Source organism: Marmota monax, unplaced genomic scaffold (genome assembly GCF_021218885.2).
Source record: "Marmota monax isolate L192 unplaced genomic scaffold, Marmota_monax_Labrador192_F-V1.1 WCK01_AAM20220418_F8-fsc00035, whole genome shotgun sequence".
NCBI lineage: Eukaryota > Metazoa > Chordata > Mammalia > Rodentia > Sciuridae > Marmota > Marmota monax.
This window is the reverse complement of record NW_026691961.1, coordinates 9,026,377-9,046,123: the sequence shown is the minus strand read 5'-3', so window position 1 is coordinate 9,046,123 and position 19,747 is coordinate 9,026,377. Positions and strand designations below refer to the sequence as shown.

The 19,747-nt window shown below is 50.8% G+C and overlaps 1 protein-coding gene, 1 long non-coding RNA gene and 1 other non-coding gene across 9 annotated transcripts; 2 read left to right on the top strand and 1 right to left on the bottom strand.

The window, feature by feature from the left end:
- Positions 1 to 5: 5 nt before the first annotated feature.
- Positions 6 to 1,012, top strand: LOC124091637 (uncharacterized). The gene is made up of 2 exons (XR_006851402.1): positions 6 to 246; positions 595 to 1,012. It is a non-coding gene; the product is annotated as an uncharacterized LOC124091637 (long non-coding RNA).
- Positions 404 to 486, top strand: LOC124093654 (small nucleolar RNA SNORD60). Its single transcript, XR_006852016.1, has one exon. It is a non-coding gene; the product is annotated as a small nucleolar RNA SNORD60 (small nucleolar RNA).
- Positions 1,013 to 10,170: 9,158 nt separating the features above from the next.
- Rab26 (RAB26, member RAS oncogene family) lies at positions 10,171 to 16,109 on the bottom strand. 7 transcript variants are annotated; one of them, XM_046442656.2, is made up of 9 exons: positions 15,763 to 16,109; positions 14,599 to 14,709; positions 12,234 to 12,275; positions 12,085 to 12,151; positions 11,850 to 11,902; positions 11,464 to 11,529; positions 11,307 to 11,363; positions 11,132 to 11,218; positions 10,171 to 11,029 (listed from the first exon to the last, which is right to left on the bottom strand). In XM_046442656.2, exons 1-9 carry the CDS (start codon positions 15,955 to 15,957, stop codon positions 10,964 to 10,966), a joined length of 744 nt encoding a protein of 247 aa, XP_046298612.1. In that variant the 5' UTR covers positions 15,958 to 16,109; the 3' UTR covers positions 10,171 to 10,963. The 7 variants fall into 7 exon arrangements, 5 of the variants coding, with proteins under 5 accessions (XP_046298612.1, XP_046298604.1, XP_058435003.1 ...); XM_046442648.2 differs by having other exon boundaries at positions 11,132 to 11,208; XR_009226697.1 differs by having other exon boundaries at positions 10,969 to 11,029; positions 11,132 to 11,208; positions 11,464 to 11,683.
- Positions 16,110 to 19,747: the final 3,638 nt, after the last annotated feature.

Genomic DNA, 19,747 nt, shown 5'->3' with positions numbered 1-19,747 from the left:
TTCGGTTCTCACCCCGAGAGACCGCCCCGCAAAGAAATGCTATGGCATAATTAGTGAAAACATGGCATGATTGGCGGAGGCGCAACCTACCGCAGGTGAGGGAAGGCGGGAACTTCCGCCGGGTTGCCCAACCACAGAGGTGGGGCAGTTTCTATAAAAGCTTGTGCCTCTCGCGCCAGCGTCCTTTTGGGGACTAGTTCGAGGTTGAAGAATTTAGCCGCTCAGATTGGGTTTGTCATTGTACGGGTAAGAGGTGGGCCCTGCGTGGGATTTGGGGGGTTCGCTCCGGGTCCTGCCGCGGTCTGGGCTCCACCTTGGCCCTTAGCCTTTCTTTCTGAATCTCCATACCTTCAGCTTCCTGCAGGTGACAAAGGACCGAGCCTAGTTTTTTCGATTAAGCTCAAGCCTGTGATGAACTGCTTTAATTTCTGACACCTCGTATGAAAACTGCATGTGCAGTCTGATTATGTTGCAAGACTGAGGCTTGGGTGCGCCCTTTGTCAGGGAGGGACTGGGAATGAGAATGAGTCTTGGCCGAAATGAGGAAGAGGGGCTTTTGTCTACATTCAATTTTGCACGCTGTTTAACTTTCAGGGCGGTGGTGAGCTGGTTGCAGACGTTGAACCGCAGTCCAGAGGCCCAGCAGGCGAGAGAGCCTGGTGGTAAGATGGGCATCCTTCTGTGTAACTGAACTAGTTAACAATAAAATAAAGTTAGTGAGTCCTATACTCTAAGCTCCATTATTTTTGTTGGGAGTCCCCTAAGAGTTCCCCAGGCTCTTAACATGGCGGGGGGCAATGTGTCATTTTGAAAATTCCCCAGTTGGTCCGCCCTTCTTCCACGCTCAGCTCCTGCTCCACATGGACCCCATGCTGAGTGAATGTACGTGTACTGTATTGTTGACCTGACCTTTATTATGACTGGCCTCAGGGGCTTCCTGCTTTGAGACAACTGGCTTTCATTTTCTATATAAGCCAGTACCAGCCTACAATAAATGCACTTTTTACCACAACTGTCCATGTGTATGTGTCACTGTCACTCTCCGGCGCCGAACCTTGGCTTTTCATTGGTGCCCAAACCGGGAGGGGAAACTCCTCACTTTCTGAGGACCCCCCTCTTCCCCCTCTCCCAAAGTTTGCCATCCTCCTCCACGTTTTTGAGAGCTGCTATAGCCCACCCAACACTGGCTCTCCAGTAGGTGCTTCTTCTTCCTGATCAACAACCGGTGAGTTTCCCCCTTTGGGAATCCATCTCCAAATGGCTGTACACAAAGGCCTTGACTGTGAACGTCCAGCAAGGCCTTTGATTCTTGGTTTGGATGAGAGAACGCACCCCACCATGGCTTTCACAGTCCTAGTGGACTCTCTGGATACCCACCTCATGATTGAGAAGCCATAAGGGGCAGAAGAATAGGCACTCTCTGACTCTCTCTCTCTGTCCCCCAAATTCTTTTCTTCTGAGAAAGTCCTGGCGCCAGGAAGCCCATGACTCCCGGCCTTCCTAGGCCCGCTGGCTGGGCTCTTGGGTGACAACTCATTTGCCCTCCTGGCTCCGACTCTTCCTGAGTCTCTTTGGTTGGATTCTCCCTTCGGAGACGCCTATGAGAGACTCGACCAAAATCTGTTCCAGTCCGGGCCATTCACTCCTTCTTTTCCTATAAAGAGTCATTATGGGAGCCTCTTCTTCCCTTGCTGCTGATTCCCCTCTAAAATGTCTTCTGGCTGACCTTAGCCAGCTGTCCCTCACCCCAGACATAAAACCCAAACTTCTCACTAAATTCTGTACACAAAATTGGCCATGTTATCAACTAGATAACTAAAATCGATATCCCCCAGAGGGGTCCCTAGACTCTCCTCTTGATCCGCGGATGACCTCCACCTTACCGACCTCCCCCTTATGCCCCAGGAAGTTCCAACAACAGCCTCTCTCCAGCAGGCCCTTTTAGCCACCCCCCCAACTCGATCCAGCTCTGCTGCACCGCAAACCATGGCCCCTCTGAGAGGTTGCTGGACCTGAAGGTATCATCAGAGTGCACATCCCCTTCTCGGTGACGGCTCTTATACAACTTGAAAAGAGGCTAGGCTCCTTTTCCACTATTCCTACCACCTATATCAAAGAGTTCCAATGGGTCCTCCAAGCTTATAGCCTTACCCACCATGATATATATATATATATGTTCTTGGCTAACACCCTTCTTCCAGAGAAGCGTACTTGAGTTTGCGAACTCACTAGAGCTCATGCAGGTCCACAGGGTTGATCAGACACAATCCCTGGGTCCCTTAGCAGCTCCAGAACAGGACCCTGGATGGGATTATAACACCTAAGCTGGAATTCGGAACAGGGACTGCCTTTCTGCATGCATTATTGCTGGACTTAAAAAGGCAGCAAGGAAGGCAGTCAATTTCCAAAAACTACAGGAGATCATTCAAAAACCTGAAGAGACCCCATCGGAATTCTTAGATTGGCTTACTAAAGCCCTTCAATAATATACTAACCTAGATCCTGAAACTCCAGATGGACGTCATGTTCTCATGACATTTTCTCTCCCAAAGTTACCCCGACATCAGGGCTAAACTTAAAAAACTAGAACAGGGCCCTGCTACCCCTCAATGGAGATACTAGCTGTAGCCTTCAAGGTTTTTCATAACCTAGATGAGGAAATTGGAGCGACGCAGTCATAGGGCAGAGCAAACTAAATTTCAAATGCTTGCCCAAACTCTACCAGGTAATAAAAGCTGCCCCAGGTGCCTGTTTCAAATGCGGCAAAGAAGGACACTGGGCAAGAGCCTGCCCCACCCCATGTGCTCCACGGACTCCCTGCTCTAAATGCCAACAGCTGGGTCACTGGAGCTCTGTCCTAGGTCCCACAGGGGAACTATGGCCAAAGAGTCTTCCAACCTCTTGGGCATTATGTCCGAAGATTGACAGAGCCTTGGGTCCTTGTCCCCGGCCTTAAAGATCAACAGGCAAGAACCTAGGGTGCAAATTCAGGTGGACGGTCATAAATTTGATTTCCTCCTTGATACCGGGACTACATTCTCTGTGTTAACCGAGTTCTGGGGACAGACAGTGCCATCCACTTCTATTGTCAGGGTAGGAGGGAACACTATCCCAAAAGAACTCCCTTATTTGCTCCATAGAAGGCTTCCCGTTCTCACAGTCGTTCCTGGTTATGCCCCAATGTCCAGTTCCTCTGCTTGGTCAAGACATTCTTTCTAGACTTCATACCACAATCAATATCCAAGCCCCCGAGCACCAGGGCTGGCCGCTTCATCCTTTCCAGCTCTATGAACAAGGGACCTAACCTTTCCCATTGACTCTACAGACAAACCAGATACTAAACAATGCCCCAAATCCAGTCATGAACCTATACCATCGAGCTTAATGGATCCTCGGGTTTGGGGTGTTAAAACTCCCTCTACTGTTTCTTGCCACCTGGTTTCCATACATCTTAAAGACCCCAATAAGTTCCCCAATCAGGCACAATACCCACTATCTACCAAAGCCCTCCTAGGCTTACAACCAGTCATCCAGGACCTTCTTTCTAAAGGATACCTCTGCCCTGCTCACTCTCCTTACAACACTCCCATACTGGCAGTACGCAAGCCTAATGGCTCCTACCACTTAGTTCAGGACCTACAATTCATTAATACAGCTGTGAGACCTATACATCCTCTGGTCCCCAATCCCTACACACTTCTGTCCCAGGTCCCATCTGATGCCACCCACTTTTCTGTCATTGATTGGAAAGATGCTTTCTTTTCTGTTCCCTTGGCCCCCGACTCCCAGGACCTCTTTGCCTTCATCTGGACAGACCCCAACACCAGACATTCCCAACAGCTAACCTAGACTGTCCTTCCTCAGGGATTTAGAGACAGTTCTCATCTCTTTGGTCAGGTCCTAGCCTCTGATCTAAAGACTCATTGCTCCTCGTCCGTCCTCCTTCAGTATGTTGATGATCTCCTTCTCTGTAGTCCTTCTAAAGACCACTCATCTCCTTCTCAGTAGTCCTTCTAAAGACCACTCAACTTCCTGGCACAAAAAGGATATCGTGCTTCCCCTCACAAGGCTCAGTTAGTAACCACCACAGTCACATATTTAGGTTTTTCTATTTCCCAAGGGAAAAAATTTATCACAATAGACAGAAAACAGCATATCAGATCCTTGCCCACACCCAAAACCAAAGACGAAATACTCTCCTTCTTGGGGTTAGCGGGATATTTTAGGGCATAGATCCCTAATTTCTCCCTTCTTGCCAAACCGCTATACGATCTGGCAAAAGGCTCTCAGGACGAACCCCTTCCCTCAACTGTAGGAAAACCTTCCACAATCTTAAAAAAGGCCCTTCTCCAGGCACCCGCCTTACTTACATCTCCCCAGTCCTCTCAACCCTTCTTCCTATATGTACATGAGAAACAGGGTCAAAGCCTAGGGGTGCTAGGGCAAAATCATGGCCCCACCTTCACACCTGTAGCTTATTTGTCAAAGCAGCTCGATCCCACTGTCAGGGGTTGGCCTCCATGCCTTATAGCTTTAGCTGCTGCTCATGACCTTCAAAATGAGGCATACAAACTCACCTTTGGCTCACCATTAACTATCCTTTCCCCACATCATTTGAAGGATTTCTTAACATATAAGGGGTTACAATCCCTTTCCCCTTCGAGGGTTTTATCTCTCCTTGTCTCTTTTCTACAAAACCCCACTATATCTTTTCAACCTTGTTCCTCATTAAACCCTGCTTCCCTCCTTCCATGTGCCCCTCTAGAGTCTCTTACACATAAATGCTCTGAAATACTAGAGACAATCTTGCCTCACCCAGTCACCATCTCCGAAGGGCCTCTTCCCTCTTCGGATCTCATCTGGTTTTCCGACAGCAGCTCCTACTTTCATGGGGATGTTAGAGTGGCAGGCTATGCTGTTGTGTCTCTCTCTTCTGTCATTAAGGCTAAACTCCTGCCGCCCAACACAACTAACCAGCAAGCAGAACTTACAGCTGCTACAAGAGCATGTGAACTAGCAGAAGGGAAAAAGCTCTCCCTATACACTGATTCCAAGTGTGTCTTTCATATATTAGTTTCCCATGCAGCCATCTGGAAAGAGAGAGGACTCTTAACTACTAAGGGTACTGCTGTCATAAATGCCAACCTTATTGGGCTAGGGATGTGGGCTCAAGCGGTAGTGTGCTCGCCTGGCATGCGTGTGGCCTGGGTTCAATCCTCAGCACCATTTACAAATAAAAGATGTTGTGTCTGCCGAAAATGAAAAAATAAATATTAAAAAATTCTCTCTCTCCCCCCTCTGTCTCTCTCTCTCTCCCCCTCCCTCTCTCTCTCCCTCTCTCTCCCTCTCTCCTTCTCTCTCCCTCTCTCTTTAAAAAAAAAAAAAAAAAAAGCCAATCTTATTTCCAATCTGCTGCGGGCCTCTACATTGCCATCTCAGTTGGGAATAATCCACCGTAAGGCCCATCAGACTGACTCTTTCCCCACTACAGCGAGTAATTCTAAAGCTGACCAGGCAGCTTGATAAGCCATCCTGCAGGCTCCGGCCTCTTCCACATTGTTCCATCTTTCCCCTGAGGAACGTCCTACTAACTCTCACCAACTCTTTCAGTTCCTTCATTCCCTATTCCACTCCGGCCCACAGAGTCTGTCAACTTTCATTCAATCCTTTTTCCCTCTTTCTTCAGACGACCGAACTCTTCTACAACAAATTACATCCACTTGCCAGATCTGCCAAAGGACCAATACCAACACCCCCTTAAAACCCAAGCCCTTGGGCCTGGGGATGTTGTGGCTCAAGCGGTAGCGCGCTCGCCTGGCATGCCTGCGGCCTGGGTTCCATCCTCAGCACCACATACAAACAAAGATGTTGTGTCTGCCAATAACTAAAAAATAAATGTTAAACAATTCTCTCTCTCTCTCTCTCTCTTTAAAAAAAAAAAAAAAAAACCCAAGCCCTTTCCCTCCCATCAGGCCTGTGGACATACCCCAGGAGCTGATTGGCAAATTGACTTCACCAATATGCCCAAGGTAAAAAACATCAAATACCTCTTAGTGCTGGTGGATACATTCTCAGGGTGGTAGAAGTTTTTCCCGCATCCAATAAGCGGGCTTCTACACTTGTGGACAGATTAATATCTGACATAATTCCCCGTTTTGGAATGCCCACCTCGCTCCAATCAGACAATGGCCCCGAATTTACTTCACACATAACCCAGGAGCTGGCTTGCGCTCTATCACTCCCTTGGCACTTTCATTGCCCACTTTCCCTTTTCAGGGAAAGTCAAAAGAACTAATAAATCCCTCAAAGAAACCCTCACTAAACTCACCATGGAATTAAGCTTAGATTGGACAAGAGTTCTTCCTCTGGTGCTGTTGCGCCTCAGAGCCCTACCAAGGAAGCCATCCAACCTTTCCCCATTTGAGGTCATGTATGGCCACCCACTCCTGCCTCCTGGAATACAGACAGAACAATTGCCTATCCCTGATTCCTACACTCTGTCTCTCCTCTTCCATCTACATTCTGAACTCTGGAAGTATCAGGACTGGCTTTTACTTGATCCAACCCTTACTCGAAACCCCCCCACTCTAATACCTGGCCAACGGGTATACTATTGTCCCCCAGGTGAGAAACCTCAGCTACATCCCAAATGGGAAGGCCCTGCCTCAGTCACCATGTGCACGCCTTTGGCGGCTAAGCTTAAACTCACTAATAACCAATTAATTGGGCTGGGGATGTGGCTCAATCGGTAGCGCTTGCCTGGCATGCATGCGGCCCGGGTTCGATCCTCAGCACCACATACAAAGATGTTGTGTCCGCTGAAAACTAAAAAATAAATATTTAAAAAAATTCTCTCTTTCGCTCTCTCAAAAAAAAAAAATAAATAAATAACCAATTAACCCTGTGGATTCACATTTCCAGGCTTAAACCATGCATCCAGGAGACTGATTCTGGCAACACCCAGCCGGAAGATCTGCAGGAATCCACACCCACATATTCCTGTTCTCCTCACCCTCACAATCCCTTGAAACTTCATCTTTCTTGCGTTCCTGCCCTTGTACCTATACTTGAAAACATATCAGAAGATGCACCTTAATTTTCTGTTTTTCATCCTTACCCTTACCCCAGGGGTAATGCCTTCACCCTCATATGTCTGGAGATTCAAAGTAAGGGAGACATATACCCAAAAGAACACCAAGATTACCCGCTTAACTGCTACCTCTGACTGCCCCCTACGAGGGTGCTCCTCAGCCATTTATATTGTGTTCTCTTCATCCTTTGAGCTTATTAAACAAGCCAGCCGCCCTTACTTATGTTTTTTATATGACCAAAATAAGGATCACTGAAATGGTGGCCGGAAACCTACAGAGGCTGCCCCTATTGGTCATGCAGAATTCATGATGCATATTCAGGACAATTAAATATAGGAAGATTCAAATTTGAGTCTGCCTCCCACCAGTACAATCTGACCATCCCAGACCCTTGGGACCCACGCTGGGCATCAGGGGTAAAAGCTTCCTTTTATTGCAATGGGTATGCTTCCACCCCTTGCGGTTCCTTGTCTATTTCTCGAGAGTATGTTTCTGTGGGGTCCCCAGTCTCTCTTGTCTCAACCAACATAAAACACTCAGAACAGCGGTTGCTCGCATCCTTAGAAAACCAACATGCTTCTTCTGACTCTCAGGCTTCACCAATCTATACCTGATTACAAATCATTACCGACACCCTGTCCTATCTAAACCAAACTTTCCCTGATACAAGTCCTGCAAATTGCTTCTTGTGCGCTTCTCTAGCACAGCCTTTACTTGCTGCAGTCCCAGTAAATGTTTCCAGCTTGCCCACCTCATCCCACAAAGGAGATCCTTTCAAACCTCTACAAAATATCCCCTTATGGGAGCCCGAGGAGGGTAACCACACTACGATTCCTCGTGCTTTCCTTCTGGGATCCACAACCCCCAACTCCCTGCTGGATGGCTTTTGTCACCATAATCTAACAATCAATAACACCACCTATTCCCCATCTGGTCTCTTCTTCTGGTGCAATGGAACTCTTACCACCATTATGTTTCCCAATATGTCCAGTCCATGTCTTCTGGTTACTATAGTCCCACAGCTCACTCTCCATAGTAGTTCTGAAGTATAATTCATCCTTAATCCTCCAAGACACATAAGACGGGCTGCATTCCTTCCGGTAGTGGTGGGTATCTCATTAACAGCCTCAGCAGCAAGTGCAGGCTTATCAGGAGGAGCCTTAGGTCATTCTCTATGGGCTGTCAAGGACATTAATTCGAGCACTCATTTCAACAGCAGAATCTCTAGCCTCCCTGCAGAAACAGGTCACCTCATTGGCCCAAGTCACCCTCCAGAATGGCAGAGCCCTACATTTACTGACTGCCGAAAAAGGCAGAACCTGTCTTTTCCTCAGGGAAGAATGCTGTTATTACATAAATGAATCAGGGCTTATGGAAAGCAATATTAAGCTCACTAACCTAGCAGCCACCCTAAGGACCCCAGTAAACCAAAACCTTTTCTCTTCCTTAATGGCCACTCCTCTTCTTATATGAGTATGGCCTATCCTTGGACCACTATGTGTAATTCTTCTGATGTGTCTGTTTCTACCATATATTGTAAAGTTTATTCAGACTCAAGTAGGTAAAATCTCTAACCAAACTTTTGACCAGCTTCTGTAGAAATTATCAGCTCCTGGCCACTGATGAACCAGCCACCTCTTCCAGGGAACATCCCACCCAATGTTGAAAGACTCATCACAAACTCCTGGGACACCTTTTTAAGAGCAATATCCGATGATGCCTGACTTGTGCTCCCCCATGGAGACTTACATTGACTGGATCAAGATGATAATGGATCTTTGGCTGCAGGGGACTTTCTGTGACATCCCACCCAACCTTATACCAATTCTTGCTGCCCTCCTATGGGGGCTCCTGACTTCCCTCCTTCAGACTCCTTCCCCGGCAATGCCCCCGCTCAGCAGGAAGTAGTCAGAATGAATAGGCATCCCTTTCCATGTAATAACAAAGAGGGGGGAATGTTGGGAGGCCCCTAAGAGTTCCCCAGGCTCTTAACATGGCGGCAGGCACATTGCCAAAGGGCGGGCAATGGGCAGGCAGTAGGTTGTTTTGAAAATTCCCCAGTTGGTCTGCCCTTCTTCCGCACTCAGCTCCTGCTCCACATGGACCCCATGCTGAGTGAATACACATGTACCATATGTGTTGACCTGACCTTTATTTGATTGGCCTCAGGGGCTTCCTGCTTTGAGACAACTGGCTTTCATTTTCTATATAAGCCAGTACCAACCTACATTAAATGCACCTTTGCCACAACTGTCCGTGTGTATGTGTCACTCTCCGACGGCAAACCTTGGCTTTTCAATTTTCATATGCTGTTGGTACTCTAAAGGAGTCACTTGTCCTTGAAGAAAATGGAAACTTAAAAAACCCTCAGGGAAAAAGGGAACCAAGGACTCTGACCATTGGCAATTTCCCCTGCCCGCCAAAAGTAACTGACAAACTCCCATGATGTGGCCCTGCAACTCACTCTTGTCATAGCCAGTCACCATTTATTCTTGAAAACATGCTCCTTGGCTGCTTAATAAAGCATTGATGATCCTTTATTGAAGTCTGTTTCTTTTTGTTTTTGTATTCTCTTTCATATTTCAGTCCTCAAGCAATCTGGAAAGGGGAGAGGCTTGAATATGGGAATTCCTTACTAAAGACTTGGCATCTCTTTGAAGTGCCTTCACTTTTATTTGTTATCCAAAAAAAGATTTTTTTTTTTATATCTTTGCCCCAGGTTAGGTCTGGAAGCTCTCCTTAGATAACAGGTCATTAGGCACCGCATTGTTTTTTTTTTTTTTTTGTAGACAAACAAACAACTTTATTGGTGCTGAGGATCAAACCCAGTGCCTCATGCATGCTAGGCTAGGCCAGTGCTCTACCGACTGAGCTATTACGGCAGCCCACCCCTTTTTTGATTAATGAGTCTTATGGAGGAAAGTTGACACTGATCACCCAGCTTTTAGAGTGCTCCCTGAAGAGCATTGAGCTTTGAAGCAGACATGGATTGTAGGGAACTTAACCTACTTAGTACAGATGTCTGGGCCTTACTATAGAATCTGTCTAGAAGTCAATGTCTTTGAACAGATGTGACAAATTCCAGAAAAACACATCTTTATTTACTAGGACTGGAAAAAAGACAGGCTCACAATCAAAAGACAGGTTTGATAACTTCATGTAAGATGGAGAGAGCTTGGCAACCACAGGCTTTAGTTGTGAGCAGGTGCCCTGACCTGCTAAGTTGGTACCCTGGTCAGTAGGTTAGGGCTGTTGGTCCTAATTTCCTGACACTACTGTGATTTCCCATATGCTGTTCCCTGTATTAAAAATCACAGCTTTGGTGTCCTCCAGGGTCACATGAGAGGATCCATTTGGTGAACCAGAGATTCCTAGCTGGGAGTGGGTGGCTCTGGACCTTAGCGCACACAAATACAGGATGTTGTTATCAGTGAAGCCCTCTGTCCCAAGTATGGGGATTCCTGCCTAAACAGCGTCTGGCTGAAGGCATGAATTTTCTAAGGTCAGTTGCTGTAATGTATATGCTGGCCTGTGGCACACTGGGAGTGCCCGGCAGGGGGCAGCAAAGCCCTTCATTCTTGTCAGTACACTTGCTGGGCGCCCCCTCCTGGGCTCAAGACCTTTGTTTTTCTGTGATGGCTTTGAAGCCTGCATGTTGGGACTGAATATTAATGACTACAGCTTAAACAAGGAAGGGGTGAGGCTTGCATGGGAGTCCTGGAAATGGACACCACTGGGATGGCCACTGTGTGAAGTCAAAAGGGCCTGAAAATCCTCTGTCCAGCCTTCCAGGTCTGTGCTGCTTCCTCCAGAGTGGAATTGAGCTCAGCTAGGTTCAGGATCGGCAGCAGGAAGACCCTTGACCCTCATTTTTAACATACTCGTGCAGCCGGAAGCGGGGCTCGCTGGAAGCCTTCGTGGAGCGCTGTTTCAGCTCCCTGCAGAACAGTGGTGACATGGAACAAAGTGGCCTCTTTCACCCCCGGCAAGGGGATTCACACCTTGGGTTTGGGGGTTCTTTGTTCACTGCCAGGACTTACTTTGCTATGGCTGTGAAGGCCAAGTCCACATTGAGGCCTGACTTGGCACTGGTCTCCATGAAGGGCAACCCATATTCCTGCAAACAACTGCTGCCAGCTGGGTGGTGGCCTGGTGGGGACAACCCAGGCTCCCCAGCTTCGGGGTACCCTCATTGCCCACCCTGCCCTGACTCACCTTGGCCAGCTTCTCCCCATCCTCCCTTTTCACCACACGTTCATGAGCAGAGTCCACCTGGCCCAGGCACAGGGTTTTGGGTGATAGGGCCCATGGCTTGGCCACCCTCCCCCATCACCTGCCTTGCCTTATAGGCTGTAGAGGGCAGGCTGCCCACCTTGTTCCCCAGCAGCATGAGCACCACGTTGTGCTGGGCATACTCCTGGATCTCTGTCAGCCAAGCCTGTGGGGAGAGCTGGGGGCTGGTGCTCCTTGCACACCTTACCCTTTTGGAAACTTGGCCCCTCCAGGCCACACCTTGTAGATTGCCCGTTTCCAAAAAGCTCCCATTCGTTGGGCAGAGGTGCCCACCTTACAAGTGCCTTATCCAGGGAGTCCTGCTGACAGAGCTGAATGTCACCCAAGCCCATTTTAGCTCATACTCAACCTGGGCTACCTTGAGCCCTGGAGAGGCTTGTCACTTCCCCTCCCTGTTAGGGTCCTCAAAATTCTAGGGGATTCCATGGCATGGCCCATGCCTCCCACCAGGAAGAGGCCACTGACCTGGATGTTGTCAAAGGAGGCCTTGTTGGTGACATCATAGAGTAGCAGTAGTGCTGGAGACAAATGACAGTGAGGAAATCCCTGGAGCCCAGTGGCTCCCTGTTCCCAAGTCACCACAGGTAAGAGCATCACACCCTGAACTGCTGTCCCACTGGCCCTCTTACACCCTCTGAGCTGGTCACCTATAGACCACATCCCAATTCCCAGGAGGTTGGTCCCTGTTCCACAGACTCACCATGAGCGTCTCGGTAGTAGGCATGAGTGACACTGCGGAACCGTTCCTGGCCAGCTGTGTCCCAGATCTGTGTCAACAGGTACTGGTCATGCTGTCTAGCTCCTTCCTGGTATCCCTTCACCCAACTTGCCCCTCCCTGGTCAACTTACCTGCAGCTTCACCTTCACTCCATCCACGTCCAAAACTTTGTTCTGAAACAGAACCAGCCCAGTGCCACTCTCTGGCCTGGGGCTTCTTAGGGTGAGGTGCCAGGGGGTGGGGGTGGGGGTGGGAGTGGGGGTGGGGGTGGGCAGTGCAAGCCAAGGCTGAGCCCAGGTTCACTATTGGGGAGGATAAAGTTCCCCTGTCCTGCCCCTTGCTAAGTCCTTAAGTCATTCTTGAGCCTTGCCCACCCCCACACCATCTCCTGATACTTTTCCTAAAGGCCATGTTTAGGTCCATGTGCTTCCTGCCTCCTCCTGGCAGAGCCCCCCACCTCCTGTTCAGATGGCTGCCCTGATGAGCTTGCTGGTTGCCACCATCCATGGCCAGCTGTGTCCAATTTTAGGTCAAGTTTCTCTTTGCCTACCACCTCCACTGCCCTGGAAGGCCCCTGCCTCAGCCCCAAGAGGGATCCCATTGTTCCCTCTTCCCCTCTCATAGCCCATCCTTAGCTGCCACCCTCCTGAGGTCTGCATAGATTTCCCTGAACCATTTGCAAATGCAGCCTGTCCACTGCTCTCTGAAGAGTGCTCTGGACACCCTGCTTTTGCTTAGAGCCACTCATACTGATGTATCTGAAGTCATCTGTGGTGTGATCCCAAGCCTGTTATTGTGCCTCAGTTTTCCTATCTGCGGATGGAGATAGGCAGGGTGCCTGTCTCATAGTTGCTCCTATAACTTAATGAGCTGTTCTATATGTGCACTGAGAACCATGTTCAGCCCAGATAAAGAATTAGTTTTGTTTGTTTTTAAGCCTCTCCCAACTGGGCATGATCTTGTAATCAGATACTCAGAAGACTGAGGCAGGAGGATTGAAAGTTCTAATCCAAACTGGGCAGCTCAATGAGACCCTGTGTGTGCAAGTGAGTACTAAGGATTAAACCCAGGAGTGCTCTACCATTGGGCTACATCCTCAACCCTATTTTATTTTGAGACAGGGTCTCACTGAGTTGCCTCAAACTTTTGATCCTCCTGTCTCAGCCTTTGAGTTGATGGGATTATAGGTATGTGCCACAATACCTGGCTTCAAAATAAAACTTAAAAAGGGCTGGTATTGGTGATACAGCTCAGTGGTGGGTTGAATCCCTAGTACTGAAAAAGGAAAAAAAAAATTTTTTTTCCACGCTGGGACTCTAGCTCTTCCTGTTTGGCCCAATGCTGTAACCACAGAGCCCAGAACTGTGTCTGGTATACAGTAGGTACCAGTGTGTGTATGGCTGTCAGTGCTCCCCAGCTGGGCCTTCCCAGTTCAGGACATGAGGATACAAGTGGCCCCACCCCAGGCCAAGAAGAGGGCTAACCACAAGCTGAGTCCCTGGGTAGCTGGAACTAGTACCACTTCCTCCCTGCTGTCAGGGTGCTTCTGGGTCTCCGGGGAACCAGGCTTGGCCATCTGCTGTGCTGAGGAGAATACCTAGCCTTCCCTGGCACCCTGAACAGGGACACCAACCAAATGGCCTCACTTCCCTCACTGCCTCAGAGGCAAGAGTGGAGGGGGAGGGAGGCCAGGATGGGCAAAGGACCACCTGCCCACAGCAGTGTCTACCCCTTTTAGCACCTCAGCCCTTCACTCCCACACAATCTGGGTAGAACACAACTCTCCACACTAGAGGAAGCCCCCTTTCCTGCCCCCATAATGGGCCTCCCTCTCAGCCTCTTGCTAAGTAGGTCTAATTAAAGGGTGAGAAAAATGCAAATTCAGGATTTGTCAAGAACAAGCCAGCACCTCAGCACGTGGGATTCTGACTGGTGGGCAGAGGTGGGGGCTGTAATGCTGGAACCCACAGATCCCTGCTTGGGATGTTGGAAGATTCTCATACCCAAAGGCAGGAGCTTCTCCCCTAAACAAGCCCTGTGAACACTTCCCAGGCTGCACCACAGTCACCTAACTTGCAGGGCCTGGGCAAGTGCCCAGCACCTCTCATATCCTTGGGCACCCTCATGTACAGTGGGGCGGCAACACTGACTCCTGAGGGACATGGATCAAGTTCCTTCCCACTGCTGCCACCATGGGGCACAGGATATGGCACCAGGGCAGTGTCAGCCTCTGGCACAGGGGAACTGTCTCTGCTTCAATTGGTTGCAAACACTTCTTCAGGCATTGGATGCTTGGTGGCTAAGGCATCTTGGTCACAACCATCCTCACTGGGAATGCCACCTCCTAAGCCCCTGGATAGCATGGAGAAGGCAGAACCAACTGCCTGCTGGTTCTGGGAGAACTCAGCTGATGTGGGGGAACCAGGGCTGTCACTGGGATCCTGGGTTCCTTAGAGGCCTGCCCTCCCAGTTGGCAAAGCATCAGTCACCACTCACCCGGAAGTCTATGCCCACAGTGGAGATGAAGGTGCCTGCCAGGAAAGCACCATCCTTGAAGCGTACAAGCAGACAGGTCTTCCCCACGCCTGAGTCTCCCACCAGCATAACCTACAGCAGGCAGGAGGGTCCAACGTGTCAGGCCTTGGGGGAGGCATGCCGGTCCACCCAGAGGGGACTTCTGGTCTGCTCTGAGCTGACCTGGCCAGAGAGGGGTTGCAGTGAGGGAGAGGAAAGGAGAGGGGTATTCTAGGCTTGCAGGTTCAGCATGGGCTGGGGAGAGGCAGCAGCTATGGTCCCCATTGGCCTGGCCTGGACCTCCAGCTTCTGCCTCTGGTGGTAGTTTCAGTCCCCTCTCTCCCTCTGAATAGTGCCCATCTCAGTCAGTGGCAGTGTGAAGACAGTATTCCATTCAGAATCCTACCCACCCTTCCACCATGGGCACCATACTTGATCTGAGAGGGAGCAAGAGCCTGGGTGGTGGCAGCTGGACCTTCTGAGAGATCTGTGGGGACTCAGAGGCAGGGCTTCTAACCCCAACAAGGACAGGAATCCCAGCAGCAAGGCTCAAGAGGGATTTGCCAAACCAAGATTAGATCCTGAACTGAGGAGGGTCCTGGGCCAGGTCTGTGGATAGGGAGAAGAATCAGGCCCTCTCCCTCCCCCACCCAGCCTGCTGCCAAATGCTCCAAAACCCAAAGATGGTCCTACCCGTTTTGGTGGGGCCTACCTCCACCAAATTTTATGCACCTTCTGCCTTGGTTTGGGGGAGGCCTCAGTCTCCCCACCCAGCTGGCAAAGGTCTTCCTAATCTCCTCCCTTCCAGAAAAAGGAGACCCGAGTCACTGGGGGTGAGGGAAGGCAGCATATGGGAAATGAAACTGAACCCAGGTGGGGGCTCGGATTGGGGAGGGGCACCTGAAGGGCTCTCTTCACCTAGCGGGCTGGGCAGGCCCTGCCAGCTGCTCAGAACCCCAAACCCTGGCCTGACAGATGTGTGCGTGCGCGATGCTCAGGGCTGCTGTGCCAACTGGGGGGTGCCACTCACCCAGCTCAGCTGGGAGGATCTGCGGGACCTTGCACCCCCAACCCTGGACCCCTCCCTGCTTGGCTGTGATCCGAGGCCACCTGCTGCACTCGCTTGGGGGAGGGTGTCTAGCTCACCTTGAAGGCGACGTCGTAGAAGTCGCCACCGCCGCCAAGCGAGGGCCGACCGAACTGCGGGGGCCCGTTGGGCGGCGCCTGGGGGCCAGGGTGCGTAGTCCCGGGACGCACCGGTCGGGGCCCGTTGGCAGCAGGCAGAGCGGAGGCAGCAGGCACGCTGCCCCCCTTGCACTTGGGGGTCTTCTTCCTGGACATGACAGGCGACCGTTCAGTGCGCTCCCGCAGTGGCCGCCACGACCGGGGCGGTCCCGCTCCCCACACCGGCTGAGTCCGACCCAGACCCGAACCCGTCCCGCGGCGGCAGCGGCGGTGGCGGTGGCGGCATCATCCCAGGCGCCTGTCGCCCGCCCCGCCCCCGCCGTCCCACAGGCCTCGCAGCCACTCAGGCCCGGCCTCCCGCTGCTGCCGCCAATGGCCTGCTGGGGCGGGGCCATGCAAATGAGACCACCGCTCCAGGGGCGGGGTCAAGAGACCCTGACACAACCCTAGGCGTGAGCTGCCGGTGAGCCCCTGCTGGGTCCTGCACCTCAGACCCAGAGACCCAACTTCGCCGGCGCCTTGGTATCTGGATGCTGATGTGGAGCCCAGGTGAGGGAGCACAGGGATCCTATGTCCCCGCTGTGCGCTATTCGCCATTCCATCCTCAACTGCTCCAGCCCAGTGACCTACTCACTGGACCTGTCTTAGGTCCTGGGACTAGGGAGGAGTCCTGAAAGGAAGGTGCTGGGGGCAGAGGGTTGACACCCTGGGATTCTGTCCTTTCTCAGCCATAGATGCCTGCCACCTGGCCCGTTGCTCCTCCTTGCTCTGTCCCCTCCAGGGCAGGCGGGTCCAGGAAGCTCCAACACTCAAGCTTAGCAAACAAACCTGGCTGTACCGGAGCACTCAGGGCTCAGCTGACAGCTGGTTATCAGAGGCAGGACATAGTGCGCACAGCTGAGTTGGCACTGTGCCACAACCTTTGCCTCCTGGGCTGAATCCTGGTAATCTGGTCCGGGGAAGTCTTTGTCACACCAGCAGAAAGCCCTTTGAGGGTCCCTCCCAAGGGGATCTGCCTTTGAGTCTGGGAGGAGGGAGGCCCCTCCCCCAGGTGTGGCTGGCCCCTTGGCCTTCCCATTCAAGGTTCTGGCCCAAAGGAGACCAGTGCTGATTCTCCAAACCCCAAGCTGGGCCCTGGCACACCCATCTCAAGGGCCTGACACCTTCTTCCCACTTAAGCTGACTGGAGCTCTGTCTCAGGATTCCCACCATGGTGTTCTGGCCTCAAGAATGAGTCTTAGGCAGTCAAAGCTGGAGGGAGGGTGATAGTGGGTGCAGAGGTCCCCCTGAGATGAGGTGCTTATTAGTACTCCTCTGAAAGCTGGAGGTATTCCTGGCTGTGACCCAAGGCATGGCAGCTGTCACTGGGATCCCAGGTCCTTTAGAGGCCTGAGCCCTCCTAGTTGGCAGTGCCCAGAGCACAAATAATGAGCTGCTTCTGGGAGCTGGAACTCAGAGGTCTGGCAAGATACAGATGGCGGGATGCTCTCCAGCAGCAATTCCTTGAGAAGGCCTAGTAATGACCTGTTCAACAGAGGCCTGGAAAGCAGCCCAGCACTGAGTGCTATCATGTATGTGCCAGGTATGTGACATCTTCAAAACTGTATGTGAGATGGGAGCTGCTATGGTCCCCAAGGTACAAATGGGGAAACCAAGGCCCAGAAAAGCAAGGGGAGCTGTCCAAAGTCACCTAGAAAGTAACAGAACCAGGATTTGCTATTAGGAACTCTGACTCCAGAGAGTATAAAAAAATCCCACAACAGAGTTGGCCTAGATTCACCCCTCAGGGACCTTTCAGCTGGGGAGCAAACCCAGAGAAGCACTATTAGAGGTCCCCAGGTCTCCTTTCCTTGTCTCCCTCTTCTGCCCCCCCACCCTCCAATGCCCAGAGTTCTACGAAGTGGGCCTAGAGTGAAAGTATTGGACTCCAGGTGTCCCACCCCTAAAAGACCAACTTCAGGATGATTGGCCTAGGATCTCAGCTGGGGACTTCAACAGCCAAAGCCCACTGGCCTCAGCGTTTTAGGTGGTGCATCCTAACTCTTCCTTCCAGCTACTACCCAGAGCATGCCCAGGGCATGGGAACCACAGGAGTTTGGATGCTCTGGGAGCGGGCCTGCAAGTAGGGCATCCGGGGGTGGAACAGTGCTGACGGGGCGGGCACCTGCGGAGAGGGAAGGAGGCAGGCAAGCCAGAGAAAGTGGGAGGCCAGCAGAGGAAGGGAGCTTTAAGCAGGAGAGGAAATCAGGAGAGTTTATGTAAAAATCTAAGTTGCTGGTTTGTCTTGAGAGATGGGAGCTCTAGGTACCTGCATCAGAGTCCCACTCTCATGCCTCTCAGCACTCCTTCTAATCTTTGATCATTATGTCTCTTGACTCTTCTGTTTGCCATCTGTTTTCCTTTCTGGAATGTAAGCTCTCTGGGCATAGGAAACAGCCTGTCTTGGTCACTGCCATATCTCTGGCAGCTGGCTCTTCGTTTCAATAAGTAGTTATTAAACTGGTAAAATAAATGTGAATTAGAAACAGGGGTCTAACTTCAGGAGGACATCTCATTGCTAACATCTCAGTTCTCCTGCCTAAGAACTTAAGGCAGGCTGTGTATCAGTGTGCAATGAGAGAAAGACCGGTGTGATCATGTAGTAAGAGCAAGGCTTTGAGGAGAGGGAATTTGCACTGGCTTTTGAAGGTGGAGCAGATATCAAGTGGAGAGAGGACAGATTAAACTTACCAGGAGGAGGGAGTGCATATGCTCAGGTTGAATGCCAGTAGATGGACATTGGTAAGGTAAGAGAGGCCAGATTGTAAGCGAAATTTTAAAGTTATGCCTAGGAGCTTGGAAATTGTTCAAAGGGAAGTAGAGAGCCATGCATAGTTCTTGAGCACAGCAACAGAGACAGAACACTCTGCTACAGGAATGGGGAGAGTGGCAGAGGGGATGGATGGTGGAGCCTGCAGGCAGGAAGATGGTTTTGAGGAGGATTGCAGTGGCCCAAGGGAGAGGTGCTAGGGCAGAGAGGACTCCAGGAGATATAGGTCTGCATGTCTGGAGGTGAGAAAGGATGACAGAGTCCATGAGGTAGAGACAGCCTGCTGGGGTCAATTAGAGATGACAGTTCCTTTGGTATTTCACAATGAGGGAGAGGGTCTAAGTCCCTTGCCCTAAAACCTGGGCAAGAGTTGTGACTGCTTTGCCCAATAGACATAGCAGAATGACTCTGGACCCAAAGCTTCTTCTCTCCTGGAATATCCATTTTGTGAACCTGGATGCCCTGCTGGGAGAAAGCCCAATTAACTCGGCTGAGAAACCCAGTGAAAAGGGACTCATTTGCTCATTGTGTAAATGAAGAAGCCAGCTTGGTGGTAGATGCCCCAACCTCAGAGGACATCATACAGAGAAGAGATGAGTCTTCCCATCCTGCAGATTATTGGAGGGATATTTTTTATGCAGCAACAAATAACTAGAGCAAGCCAGGAGCAGTGATGCACACCTGTAATTCCAGCAGCTTGGGAGGCTGAGGCAGGATTGCAAATTGGAGGCCAGCCTCAGCAACTTAGTAAGACCCTGTTTCAAAATAAAAAGGTCTGGGGTTTAGCTCAATGATAAAGAGTCCCTGGGTTCAATCCCCAGTGCCAAAAATAAATACATAAATAATTAGAGTAGACTGCCATCACAAGTAAGAGAAGGGGCCATCTTCATGGGAAAGGTAGGGAGGGTGGGGTGGCCTTGGCCAGACCTGGAGAAGTCCAGATCCCCAGGATCTTCAGAAGTGGAGAGAAGAGCCCTGCAGGCCAGGATGAGCCCCTGAGGCAGGGTCTGGAGCTGAGCTACAGGGGGGAAGTGAGGACCATGTGTCCCTGGAAAGGGTATCAACATCCACCTTTCCCATGTCCATGTTCTAACTTCCTGAGGCCTCACTCCTGGATCCTCACTCCTGCCACCCTGA